Source organism: Zea mays, chromosome 4 (assembly GCF_902167145.1).
Source record: "Zea mays cultivar B73 chromosome 4, Zm-B73-REFERENCE-NAM-5.0, whole genome shotgun sequence".
NCBI classification, from domain to species: Eukaryota; Viridiplantae; Streptophyta; class Magnoliopsida; order Poales; family Poaceae; genus Zea; species Zea mays.
The window spans coordinates 60,536,907-60,550,935 of NC_050099.1; the positions used below are offsets into that span (position 1 = coordinate 60,536,907).

Here is a 14,029-nt window from a genome sequence, read left to right on the forward strand (position 1 = left end):
TTCCGGGTTTAGGCGGAGTCGTGCGTCTCGCATGTTCGTGAATGTCTCGGCGAGGTCGGCGAGATGGTCCTCCTTGTTCTTGCTGGCGACGACGATGTTGTCCACATATGTAAATATATTTCTGCCAACCTGCCCTTCGAGTACTGTTTTGGTGAGTCTGGAGAAGGTGGACCCGGCATTCTTGAGTCCCTCCGGCATTCTGATGAAGCAATATGTGCCGAAGGGTGTTATAAAGCTGGTGCTAGCCTTGTCTTCCTCCTTCATGTATATCTGGTGGTAACCGGAGAAGCAGTCAAGGAGTGACATGACCTCGCATCCGGCCGCGCTATCGACTATTTTGTCGATCCGCGGCAACAGAAAATTGTCCTTTGGGCAGGCCTTGTTGAGACTGGTGAAGTCTATGCACATTCGCCATTTCCCGCTTTTTTTCTGCACCATTACAACATTGGAGAGCCACGTGGGGTAAGCCACTGGCTCGATGAATTTAGCCTCTAGGAGGCGGTGCACCTCCGCCTTGGCGGCCTCTGTCTTTTCGTCGGACATTTTGCGAAGCCTCTGCTTTTTTGGTCGCACCGAAGGGTCAATTCCCAAGTTGTGCTCAATTATGGATCGGCTGACTCCGACCAGGTCGAGGGTGGACCAGGCGAAGACATCTTTATTCTTGGACAGGCAGCAGAGGAGTTTCTCTTCTTCATGCGAGGTGAGGTCTTCGCTGATATTGACTGTCTGCTTTGGCGTGGCCTGATCGAGGGGGACAGTCTTGGTCCCGTCTTGGCTCTGCAGCTGTGCCTTGTCGTGCTGTTTATCGGTTGGGCTGGCGGGCGCAGGGACCTCGCGCTGGGCCGTGAGGCAGTGCACGTTTCTCTGACCGGGCACGAAGTCCCGCTCTATGTTGCGCGCCGTCTGTTGGTTGCCGTAGACCGTAATGGCGCCTAGCGGACCTGGTATCTTCATGCATAGGTACAGTTCGTGAATGGCGGCTTCGAACTTATTGATGGAGCCCCGGCCCATGATGGCGTTGTATGGATATACCATATCCACGATATCGAAAGTCACTTGCTCACTTCGGGCATTGGGTGCTACACCGAAGAAGAGGGGCGACTCTATTTTGCCGACGGGAAAGGTGCCCTTGCCGCCGAAGCCATACAACGGGTTGTCCGAAGGCTTGAGCAGGTTGTGGCTTATACCCACGCGGTCGAAGGCATGGAGGAAGATGATGTCCGCCTGACTACCGTTGTCGACTAGGACTTTGTGTAGGTCCCAGTCTGCCACGCTGCAATTGATAACCATAGTGTCGATGTGGGGGGCGCTGCGCAGGTCGACGTCTCGTGCGTCGAAAGTTAGCGGTATGTGGGACCACTTTGTCTGCACGACTGGTCCAGTGACGGCGACATGGTTGATGCTGCGGTAGTGGTCCCGCTTCTGCCGCTTGGTGTCGAAGTCAGTGCTGGACCCCCCAGTTATCATGTGAATAACTCCGCGATATGGTTGATCGGCGAAGTCTTCCTGTTTCGGGGCATGGGGGATGTTTTGATGTTGCTGGTGTGGTGGTGGGGGTGGAGGAGGTACGATTTGTACTTCCTGATGGTGTTGGTAAGCGTGGTGCGGTGGATGCGGGGCGGGAGCGTGGATATATGGTGGAGGGGGTTGCTGGTAATTGTGCGCGACAATTCTGGGGTTGTCGGCTGGCTGCGCCCGTGCCATTCTGTCTCTGGTGGCCTTCGTTTCGGGACAGTCTTTGGTTTGGTGGGCGCAGTCTTCGCCATGGAAGAGGCAGTAGAATCGGCGCGGCGGCTGCGCACGCCCTCGGCCCCTACCACGAGTTCCATTTCCGCGGCCCTGGGGGGATATTCCTGGCGACGAGGGGGTCAGCAGCGGGATGCTGGTTGGCGATGTTGTGCACTTGCTGCTGATTGCGGCCGTCTCGACCAGAGTCTGGCTGCGGAGTCCTCGTCCACGTGCGGCTGGACTGTGGGGCATCTTTGGGTTTCCGCTGTGACTCAACCTTGCGCTGGTGGAGCTCTTCGGATTTGGCATATTTTTCAAAGAGCTGATATAGCTCCTGGAGGTTCTTGGGCGGATCTCTGATACAGTGGCTGTAGAGGACGCTGGCACGAAGGCCACTGATGGCGTAGTGGATAGCGATCTGATCATCAATGGAGGGCAACTGTGACTTGAGTGTTAAAAATTTGCGGTAATACTCCCGCAGAGTCTCCTTTTCCAGCTGCTTGCAAAGCGAGAGCTCGGCCAAGGCGTCGGTGTCTGGGCGGTACCCTTGGAAGTTGAGCAGGAACTTGTCCCTGAGACTTCTCCAGGAATCAATGGACAGCGGAGGCAATCTGGTGAACCAGGTGAGAGCTGGGCCCTCTAGGGCGATGATGAAAGACTTCGCCATTGTGGCGTCGTCCCCTCCGGCGGATGCAACGGCGACCTGATAACTCATTATGTATTGCGCCGGGTCGGTGCTGCCGTTGTACTTGGGATAGGTCCCTGCTCGGAAGTTAGCTGGCCAAGGCGTCACTTGCAGGTGTGGCGCTAGGGGACTTCGCTCGTCGAGATAGTTGACCCCTTGGAATGGCGCGGCGTGCTGGAAGGTGTGGTCGCGCTGGGGGAAACGCGGGTCTTCCGGTTGTGCTCGGTGTTGCAGGGGTGGCCCATGCTGTAGGCCGAGGTGGCCTTCGCGCGTGTCTTCCAGTTGTGCGCGCTGCTGGAGGGGTGGCCCTTGCTGCAGGCCAAGGTGGCCTACGCGCTGTATCAGCGCGATCTCCCGCTCGAGGTCTTGGGCCTTCTGCTCTTCGTCGCGTATCATTTGCCGCACTTTGGCTAGTGCGGACACACGCTGGCGCTTGGCCTCCAGTATCTCTTTCTGCCTCTGGAGATTGCGGTTCTTGAGGCGCAGGGCGCGCAGCTGTAGCTGTTCTTCCGCTGAGACGCCGAGGACTTCACCATCCTCGGTGAGGTCCGCGCCTTCCAGTGGGGCGAAGCCTGGGGGTGGCTGCGATTGTCCTTCAGGGCCGCAGGTGCGGAAAGTGTCGTCTTCGCAGGTGCGGGGAACATTGTCTTCAGTGGCCTCTTGGTGGGTGGATTGGGTGAGGGCGAGGGCCTTGCCCTTTCTTGCGGCGAGCAGTGCTGCCTTCGCAGCCTCGTCAGCTTTCGGGTTAGCTCTCTTGGGTGCCATCGCGAGTGGTTTTCTCGTAGCACGAACGGTGGGCGCCAAATGTTGGTACTTGCTCTCAGTCGCAAGGAGGCCAACAAGGGTGAACAGTGATGACAACAGGGTTACGTGCTAGAAGGCAATAGCTCTGTTAATCTGGCCTCTCACGGGCACTGTGCAGGGGTATTTATAGGTACCTGAGCGCCCAGCGCCTTGTGCTAAGGACGCATGTGTCCTCAGCTACCTAGGTTATCCCCAGAATATTCCCATAAAGCGGGGTTACAGACTGTAATTACAGGGATGCCTTTACAAATTAGGCCCGTAACGTGCGGCGGCCACGCAGGGCCCGTTACGATGGGCCGGATCGCACGTGGGCCTCTGAGTTGGACGAGGCCGCACTGTGGGATGACGTCGTCGCCGGTCTTCGTCTGGTGCCGATCAAGCGAAGGGTGTCCCTGCCTGTTTTGTCTCTGTCAGACCAGCGGCTGCAGCGAAGGCTTCGAGCGAAGGGTGGCGTCTTTGCCTTCGCCCCAACAACTGCTTCCTTCCATAAGTCAGCATTAGGAGAGGAATATGCCTCACTAATGGTAGTTGGTGTGTCTTCCACAAGGTACACTGTAAAGTCATTACCAAAGGATTTTACAACCCTCTGTCTCTTGCTCTTTCGAGTGACTATAGTGTCATCCTCCTCAGGGATGTGCACGTGAGGATCCTTAGCATGATCTATAGGAATAGACAGTTCGTGCTCATGGGGAATTATAGTCTCATGACTTATATCACTAGGTGTATTCTTCATGGGAAACTCATTCTCAAAAAATGTTGCGTCTCTTGATTCCATGATAGTATCAACATACATATCAGGCACATCCGATTTTATAATTAAGAACCTATACCCAGTGCTGTAAAAAGAGTACCCAAGGAATATACAATCAACAGTTTTAGGCCCAAGTTTGCGCTTTTTGTTGATTGGCACATTCACTTTAGCCAAGCAACCCCAAGTGCGCAAATATGAGAGATTTAATCTTCTCTTTTCCCATTCCTCAAATGGTGTGATCTCTTTGTTCTTTGTTGGAACTCTATTCAGGACATGACATGCCGTCAAAATTGCCTCACCCCACCATGCCTTGGATAATCCCGCTGTACTCAACATGGCATTCACCAAATCTGTTAGAGTGCGGTTTTTCCTTTCAGCAATCCCATTGGATTGTGGTGAGAATGGCGGTGTCCTCTCATGAATAATACCATGTTCCACGCAGAACTCATCGAACACATTAGAGAAATATTCTCCACCTCGATCGGACCTTAATCGTTTTATTTTCCTCTCAAGTTGGTTCTCAACTTCAGCTTTATAGGTCTTAAAATAATTGAACGCTTCATCTTTTGTTTTTAAGAGATACACATAGCAAAATCTGGTGGAGTCATCTATAAAAGTGAGAAAGTATCTTTTACCACCTTTGGTCAAAATTCCATTCATCTCGCACAGATCAGAATGAACAAGTTCTAGAGGTGCCAAATTCCTCGCCTCAGCAGCCTTGTGAGGCTTGCGGGGTTGTTTTGATTCAACACACACATGGCACTTAGACTTTTTGACCAAGTTAAATTTAGGAATTAGATTTAGATTTGCTAACCGCATAAGACAACCAAAGCTTGCATGACAAAAACGTGAATGCCATAAATCTGACTCATCAGAAAAATGAACAGAATTCACCATTTTATTACACACATCATGCAGGGATAAGAGGAACAAGCCTCCACAGTCATATCCTTTACCAACAAAAGTACCATGTTTCTACACAACACATTTATTAGACTCAAGAACAACTTTGTATCCATCTCGACATAGCATAGAAGCACTAACGAGATTCTTCTTGATAGAGGGCACATGCTGCACGCTCTTCAATGGCACCGTCTTTCCCGAAGTAAACTTCAGAATGACCGTACCAACACCAAGAACATGAGCACGCGACCCATTTCCCATTAACAAGGCGCCAGACCTCCCGACCTGGTAGGAAGTGAACATAGAGGCATCAGCACACACATGAATGTTTGCACCACTATCCATCCACCACTCAGGTGAATTACAAACTGAAAGAACAAATGGTAAAGAATTACCATACCCAGATGTTCCATCTTCAGTTTTAGTGGTTACAACATTAGCTGATTTCTTGTCTTGTGTGAACTTGCGATCAGGGCACTCTCTTGCCCAATGTTGATCACTGCCACAGACAAAGCATCCTCCCTTTCCCTTGTTGTTGTTCTTCTTCTTTTTAAACTGTGCTGTTTGAACAGGTTTATTTGTGTTCTCTTGTTTGTTCTGGTTTTTCTTCTTGTTGAACTTGCGGAAGTTTCTCTTCTGCACCACATTAGCGGTAGAGGTCTCAACACCTTTTCCATTGTCCTTTGTTCTAGCCCTTTCCTCAACATCAAGAGTATCAATGAGCTCTTCCACATTGAACTCTTGTCTCTTATGTTTGAGAGAGGTAGCAAAGTCCTTCCAAGAAGGTGGCAACTTGGCGATTATACCGCCAGCCACAAACTTGTCAGGCAAAGGACAAGGAAAAAGTTCGAGTTCCTTAGCTAGTGCCTGAAACTCATGAGCCTGTTCCACTACAGATCGGTTCTCAACCATCTTGTAGTCATACAGCTGCTCCATGAGATACAACTCGCTACCATCGTCAGTTACTCCGAACTTTCCAACAAGTGCATCCCACAGCTCTTTCCCTGTAGGAAGGATGATATAGCTTTTCTGGAATTTTGTATCAAGTGCGCTAATTACTGCTCCTTGAAAGAGGTTGTCTTCAGCCTTAAACTTACCCTCATCCTCTGGAGGTAAGTCGGCAGGCTTGCCCTCAGCGGCATGAAAACAAGACATTGCAGTAAGCCACAATTTCATTTTAGCTTTCCAAATCAAGAAGTTTTTACCATCAAAAGGATCAGGCTTTAGCACAGCAGCAAAACCTCTGACAGAAAAATGCCTAACATTAGGTTTTTGGATTGTTAGAAATATAGGTATTTTCCATATCATTTTAATTCCATAAATTAACATTATGATGATGACATATAACAAATAATTAATCATAGAAATCGTGATCTCAAATATATCCATAACAATATGGATCATGGGAACACAAAGCATATGAATCATATAAATATAATAAGTATATAAACATGGTTCATGTATTATTACGGAACAACTGAAAATAAACAGATAGCAATATAAATAGGATGACTGTAAAATTAAAACAGACAGATATAACATATTGTAATATGACAGAACAGATGAATTAAAATCATTGCTACATATGAAACAGCACAGATGAATATATGAAACATATATAATCTGCAAAACGTAAAACAGTAAAAAACTGAATTGATCATACCCTTCCATGCGCTCTGAAGATCCAGATTCTTGTCCAGCTTCTCTTGTCATGTCGTCAGGAAGAAGATGTTTTGGGCAGTCGCGTTGACGCTCCCCAAAAACCTAATTGTCGATCCCCCGTGCAAGGTCTTGAACGGCAAGGGCTTCGGAGGCACCTGCCCTCTCGCTGCTATGTGCGCGCAGAGTCACGAGATGGGAATACCCTCACTTGCGGCTGGGTTGTGACTCTGAAATGGTTCTGTTCTCGTGTACCAAGTGCTAGGGGTTCTCCTCTACTTAACCTATCACGAAGGGAAGCTGAAGGAGAAGGGTCGCATGCGGCTGATGGAGAAGGGTCTCGCATGCGGCTGACGAAGAGACGGGCAACTGAAAGGTTTAACCCGGAGTTGAAACTCCCGCGGTTAATGAGTGGTAAAAATTAACACAACCACACCACGCCCGCTCGTCGCCTGCCCTGCCACACCCGAGCCCGGCCCGGTCGGCGGCGGCGCGCGCGCGGGTGTGGCACGCCCTTGACCGTTTCTTGACTTCTCGAATTAAGTGCAATAATTCTCACCATATAAGTCAAGCCAAAAGACTCTTGGACTTCTAATATGATACTATTGGTATTCTCCACCATTACACACCATAGAGTTTATTCAATAAATGGGTCAAGCACATAAAAGATCCAACATTATATGATAACATCATAAGTCTTGGAGAAAGAAAAAATAAAGCTACTCACCTTAATGATCTGCATTCTGACAGCGAGGATGCATGGGACCACCCTAGCTAGTTGCTTTTGCCCTCTGGAAAGGAGCTAGATACCTGCTACTCATACTTGTTAGTTGTTACTGGGGCTGACTGGGAATCCAGGAGATCGCAATCCACTCAGGAATGCGGGCCCGATCCAGGAGATCGCTGGACCCTCGGCACGTCACATGGGGCGTTTATTTTCTTTTTTCCCCCCTTCGATCGGTAGGGCAATAAGGTGCAAGGACATGCAGTCTCTAGCTACTAGCAGCTGGACAGGACACTACTTGTCAGGGAAGAGCATGAGCTGGACTGATGACTGGTGATGGAGCGAGCATCATGCATGGTGGCGATCTCACCGTAGTACATGCGCGCGCGTAAACTATCATATCTACACTAACCAACGATGCTCTACCTGACTGACTGGCCGACCGAACAGATAAAAAAAAAGCAGACCGGTGCAATGCCAGTGCCTCTTCGTCAGTCATCTAGCTCATCTCTGCATGCATCCTGATCGCTGGTATCATGGGCATGCGCAGTAGTTCGACCAAGAAGAATATTCGTTAAATTGCCACGAGAGATATGTCTTTTTTAATACGTCTATCTGGTGCCATAGACTGATTTTTAAGTACTTTATTTTGCCTGCGTATTTGGCCAAACTTTAAATATATTCTAACAAAGGACACACGGATCCTATTATTATATTCTTTTAGGACGGAGCATGCATGCATGCATATATATAGCTAGCTAGACCGGCAGGCGGCGGTACGGTACACCGTCTGCTTGCTATCCCAATGATTGACCAGATATTTATATCTGTATAAGCGATCGAGGGGAAACGAAGGAAGGAAACACATGCCATGAAGGAACACGAGAATGAGAGGAAACGCATGCATGCAGAATGGCAGCACACACAGTAGTAGTAGTACTAGCTTGCTACTGCCACGTGACTGGACGATGTCTGGATGTGTGTGTCGTCGTCCCCTGCCGCCTGCCGGGCCTATCTATCTCCTGGGTGCTTGGGTGCATGCATTGCCTTTTGGTCCGAGGAGCTAGCTATAGCTAGCGCCTGCAGGTCCTCCAATGTCCAGCGGCGGCGCACGGCCGACGACCGCGCTGCCGGTGGTGGCCCTGCTGAGCCTCGCCAGGAGGCCGCGTTTCGGCACCGGGAACGGGCTGTAGGTCACGTCGTCGCTCGACCCCACCACCTCCCACCTGCAAACGCCAAGCACGCACGAACGACGAATGATACGAGAGGAAAACGCTAGAGGCGCCATGCCCATGCGTACGTGAACGAAAACGAATGATGAATGGTATATATACCTGTAGGTGGTGACGAGGCGGTGGATGAGGACGAGCATCTCGAGCTTGGCCAGGTCGTTGCCGGGGCACGCGTGCACGCCGCTCCCGAACGGCAGGAACGTGCCGGGCCGCGGCGCCACCTGCGAGCCGAGCAGGACGCACGCACGCGTCAGTACAAAATAAACTCGCCGGCTCTGGACGGACGCGTCGTCAGTGTGTACTAAAATACCTCTTAACATTAGGAGTGACAAAAGGTAAACCGTTTAGCAATTTAGAAACTAAATGCCCTCAATCCAAACGAAACCAGTCACTAGACTAAACTTTAGAGACCACTAAAGAACCCGTTTGGTTCCAGTAACTAAACCGGACTCAAGAGCATTAATTGATGCGAATAATGATTATATTATCTCTATTAATTAGTGAATGTTTGCTGAAAAAGAAAGTATAAAGGGCAAATAAGATAAAAATATTAATTGTCTCTTTTAGTTAACTCTTGGTGATTAAAGAACTAAATTTAGTCGCTATATTTGTTTCTTTAATTTAGGAATTAAAAGTAACTAAACTTTAGTCACCCTAAACCAAACGGGACCTAATAAAGCATGTTGTTTCATCACTATCCTCTAGAGTCTGCCAACAAAACAAGTGAAGAGTGTCGCATTGCATGCGTGCTGCTGTGGCGTGGCGACTATAATGCCGTGTCGTGTGGCCTGTCACCTGGCTGTGCCGGAACAAAGCCACAGCTAGCTAGAGGTGCCACTGCCACCCATGATCTCGGTCTGCCTGTCTCTCCTCTCTCTCAGCTGCAGGCCTGGCCGGGTGATTGGTCACATGGCTGTATGTGCCGCCGGTTAACTGACGGCTGACGCCTGCCCTACCCTAAAGTTTTCTTTTGCGTAATCGATGTCCTTGACTTGGGCTGTCTGAATATTATTGCGGCAACAAACGACAACTGATATAGCTGACGGGCAAGGCAAGCGAGCCACTAGAAAACAGAGCTGGCTAGCTGGCTGGCCGGCGCCTCACTGCAGCACTAGTAGTAGTAGCAAGCAATGCTGCTAGCGCTGACGTCATGCCAGTGCCACGCGATCATCATCCATCCATTAATTACCTTGAATCGGGAAGGGTCGAACTTGTGTGGGTCCTCGAAGTAGTCCGGGCTGTAGTGCAGGTTACTGAACAGGGGCATCACCTTCCACCCTTTGGGAATCAGGAACCCTGCACACACAGACAGCAGAGTGACAAATTCAATTCATAGCCGAAATAATACAAAAAAAAGACCCCCTCCCTGATAGCTTATCGAGCTTTACATAATAACGCCGCAACTAATGCTCCTAATTTTCTCCCAATTAGCCAATTAGGGCTAGTTTGGCAGGATTTTCGTCTTTTTCCTAAGAAAAATTAGTTTATTTTTTCTTTTACAAAAATAAGAATCTCTCGAAAAAATAAAAAATAAAGTTGTCAAACCAGCCGTTAAAAGAAGTCAACCAAGCCGCCTCCGCCGTCGCCCGCTCTTCTTCTGCCTCATTGATTCCTGCAGTAATGCTGCCTGCAGGGACGGAGTGGAGCAGCGCGCGGCCGCCGGTGCCGTCCGTCCGGGAAGGGGCGGATCAATCGGAAAACGAGAGGGCGTGGGCGTCCTGCCGGTTTTTCTGAGGTGAAAATGGGGTGCGTCCCCGCGTGGGCCGACAGCCAAAAATCAACGTTTGGGGTGCAGCCGTGTTCATACAGACAGTCGAGGCACAAAGGTGTCTCCTTCTCGCATTGGTCGTTTTCTAGGGCATATAATAATGCATCCCGTTTTAATGTTCTTAGGCTTACTATATGTGAGACGACGATAGATCATTCGACCAGCTGAACATGCTTCATTTACTAGTCCGTTTGTGTTTCATCCAGCTCAGCTTCACCAGTAAAATCTTTATTTTTTCGTTCTATATATAAATCAGATTCACGAGTAGTGAAGTTAAAAGGTATTTTTTTTTAAAAAACATATATTCAAACATTTTCTCACGGAAGATATAGCATGCAGAGACAAGGTTGAAAAAGAGCTAGTGAGGAAAGCTGAAAAAACAAAAATAACTGTCAGAGAGAAAAGTTGTTTCATGGAACCTATTATTCGGTAAAACAAGCTGAAAATAGCTTTGTAAAGCTACACAGGAGAACTCTTACAAAACGACCATATATATATATATATATATATATATATATATATATATATATATATATATATATATATATATATATATATATATATATATATATATATATATATATATATATATATATATATATATATATATATATATATATATACACACACACACACACACACACATGTGAGTAGTTTTTGACTTGTATGTAGATACGTATCTTTTACTTTATATCTAGACATAATTATATATTTAGATTCGTAGTAAAACCGTATGTTCAAAATTTTCATCTTTTTTTTTCTAGAACGACTTATAATGTGGATTAGAGAGAATAGAATATAAACAGTTTTGGTCATTTTTTTTGTGCCTGTTAGGAGTTAGGACTACACTAGAAAAATTCTTGCTTCAGAGTCCCATATGCATGTAAGAACTTTTCCACCTTTGGCATGTCTGTCGATTGTTGACTCCTCTACATCTGTGTTTGTCTTTCATGATGACCTTATTTCATGGTATAGTAGGGGGTATATATATATAGATAACAGCGTGAGTTTTGCCACGTCCCCAACTTCTCCCTAAAATCGTCGTGTCCTTGTTGCACGCCCAAGGCAAGCCAGGCTTGGCGCTGCTGCTTCCATGATCTACACATGCTGGCTCTGCAATCCTTTTTCATTTTTGAGCCAGCTGGGAGAGGGAACATACCTTGGTAGTGCACGTCCTCGACGGCCTCTCTGAACGTGAAGGCGATGATGCTCGCCAGCCTCAGGCTCTCCAAGATAACCTGCAGGCTCCATCGAACAAGTTTCACACGTTACAGAAATGCAAGAGCATGGGCTGGCTACATAACATAAGTTTACACGTCAGGCGTACGCGTACCAGGTGTGTTATGGACATCTTCCTCGTCTGCGCCCACGTCAGCGGGAGCCTCCCGCCATCGTTCTCCTCGTAGGCTGCCATCTGCTCCACCTGCAAATCGACACGGGGGCCGAGGCCAGGACAATGGTGACCACGATGCTTAGAACCCAACACCGAGCGTTGCGTTGGTACTGATGCTATCTACCTACTACTGTACGTCACTAGTCACTCTCGTCTCGACCATGCACATGTATATGTAGATGCTCAAAACAAAATTGTTGCGCGGAAGGTACGGTGTCTCCCTTCCGATCGCCGCGGCTGGCTGGCTCTGGCTCTCACCTTGACGGCTTCCAGAAGCTTCGGGTTGTCATGGAGGAACTTGAGGATCCAGGTGAGCACGCTGGCCGTCGTGTCCTGCGCCGCGAACAGCACGCCGATAACGTTGTCGGCGATCTGGTCGTCCGAGAGCGGCGGCGCCGCCCCGCTGTCGTCACGGGAGCGCATGAGGGCGTTCAGGAGGCCATGGTCGTCGTCGTCGTCGCTCCGCCGCGCCCTCCGCTCCGCCAGGATGCCGCTCAGCACCGCGCCCAGCCGCTGCCTCGCCTGCATGGGGGTGCGGTGTTGATGACATTGTGACGATGAGGGGAACAACAAAGAACAGAAATCCTCGGCCGCAGTACCTTGATGGCCTGGCTGTAGCTGGTGCAGGCGACCGGGATGGGGAAGCTGTTGTAGCCTTTCTCCATGGTGAAGTAGTTCCTCCTCAGCTCCTCCTTCACGTGGCCGGCCAGCCGGTGGCCGAAGATGGCGATGACGCCGACGTCGAAGGTGAGCTGCAAACCAAGGGCAGGAAAATGCCAAGAGGTCGGGGTGGGGTGGCCACCGTCAGGAACTATAACTACGGCAGCGCATGCGCGCGCACCACGCGTCCACGCAAGCGTACAGTGCAAGAGCTAGAACGAAAGACCGGCAGCACACGCATTGCATTTCTTTTCTTTTCTTTTGGGGGACCGTTCGCAGTAGCGCTGGCTGGCACTGGCACTGGCACGTACCCTCTTCATGGTATGGAAGGTGCTGGTGACGCGGCCTTCCCACCCGTCGAGCGTGGACGCCACGGCGGCCTCGACGTCGGGCACGAGGCCGCGGAGCGCGTCCGGGCCAAGCCAGCCCTTCACGAGGCGGCGCAGGCGGAGGTGGTAGTCGCCCTGGTGGAAGAAGAGGGCCTGCGCGCCAATCATGCGCTCCTTGCTCGGTGGGTACGTCGGTTTGAACAGGTGCGCCTGAGACACCAGCACCATCCGCGCCGCCTCCGGGCTCGCCAAGATCACGCAGGGGCAACCCAGCACGTGTGTCTTGAACACCTCGCCGTACCTATGCGGGCCGGCACAGACAATTAGTCTCGAAGAAAGATGATGGCATTTGCATCTAATTAACAGAACAATGGCCGGCACTCTTGTAATAATACCTCTTCAGCCTGGAGGCGAAGAAGACCTTCGGGTTCTGGGAGTAGAGCTGGAGAGTCTCGCCGAGGAACGGCAGACCCAGGGAGCCAGGAGGCAGCTTGTGCTCCTCCGTGCTGCTACTGCCACCTCCGGTTGTTCTCCGTCGTCTGCTCGCGTCGAGCAGCAGCACCAGCAGAGTGAGGGAGACGATGTAGATGCAAGCTACAGCGAGGAAGAAAGCCATGTGGTGTGGTGGCCGCCCCTACGCTGCAACTTGTAAGAAGAGTGATCCTCTCTCAGCCTCAGAAGGCAGCCAAGTGCCTTCGTTGTACTTCCCTTTTGTACCCGAGTGCTATTTGAAGAGGAGCACGAGGGGAGAGGGGCACGAGGGGAGAGGAGCGATCTGAGATGATCTTCTTTCCAAACGGTGGTGGTGAGAGGGGAGCCACATTTGTGGTATTTATAGAGATCCAGGAGGCAAGTGGAGAGGGTTGTCAATGGAAATAGCACTTGTCTGATCCTGGTCACACAATTTCTAAAATATTAGGGGAGTAGAGAATAAAATAGGCTAAAACCAAGAGCATGCATGTGTGACTAGAGCAACTCTAACATTGCCTTACACACTCCATGTTATGTTTAGAGGCGTGACAAAAAAAAACTATGCTCGAGCTACACTTCCTTTTTTTCGAACCCTCCTTGTTATGGTTACTGCAGAATTGATTTTCGCTAAGGATCCGTCCGTTTGGATCCATTTATTTTGAAGGAATTGGAATGTACTTAATAGAGTGGGTTATTTAACTTGGAATTTGACATTCCACCATTTTTCAAATTTTTAGATATAAATCTATCTCCAAAAAATTAATACGGTGAAAAATGAAAATTAATTTTACATATCTGTAAATTTATGTTCGTACTCTCTATCTTATAATAGGATCTTTGGCTTGCTCTCATATAGTAGGAATATAACATATAAACCATATGGTCAATAGCAATATACATAATATATTTCACATAAAACTAA

At 49.3% G+C, this 14,029-nt stretch overlaps 1 protein-coding gene across 1 annotated transcript; it reads right to left on the reverse strand.

The window, feature by feature from the left end:
- Window positions 1-7,891: 7,891 nt before the first annotated feature.
- On the reverse strand, window positions 7,892-13,440 carry LOC103653298 (abscisic acid 8'-hydroxylase 3-like). Its single transcript, NM_001347215.1, has 9 exons — window positions 13,032-13,440; window positions 12,619-12,937; window positions 12,247-12,399; window positions 11,906-12,169; window positions 11,588-11,677; window positions 11,414-11,492; window positions 9,676-9,782; window positions 8,589-8,707; window positions 7,892-8,480 (listed from the first exon to the last, which is right to left on the reverse strand). The coding sequence occupies exons 1-9, from the start codon at window positions 13,250-13,252 to the stop codon at window positions 8,318-8,320; spliced, it is 1,515 nt and encodes a 504-aa protein (NP_001334144.1). The 5' UTR covers window positions 13,253-13,440; the 3' UTR covers window positions 7,892-8,317.
- Window positions 13,441-14,029: the final 589 nt, after the last annotated feature.

Excerpts from the sequence above, each read along its gene's own strand:
- LOC103653298 (NM_001347215.1), bottom strand. The coding sequence starts at position 13,252 with ATGGCTTTCTTCCTCGCTGTAGCTTGCATCTACATCGTCTCCCTCACT. Across the intron at positions 12,170-12,246 it reads GCTACAGCCAGGCCATCAAG|GCGAGGCAGCGGCTGGGCGC; the intron begins GTACTGCGGCCG and ends ACCCCCATGCAG. Across the intron at positions 11,678-11,905 it reads AGCTTCTGGAAGCCGTCAAG|GTGGAGCAGATGGCAGCCTA; the intron begins GTGAGAGCCAGA and ends GTCGATTTGCAG.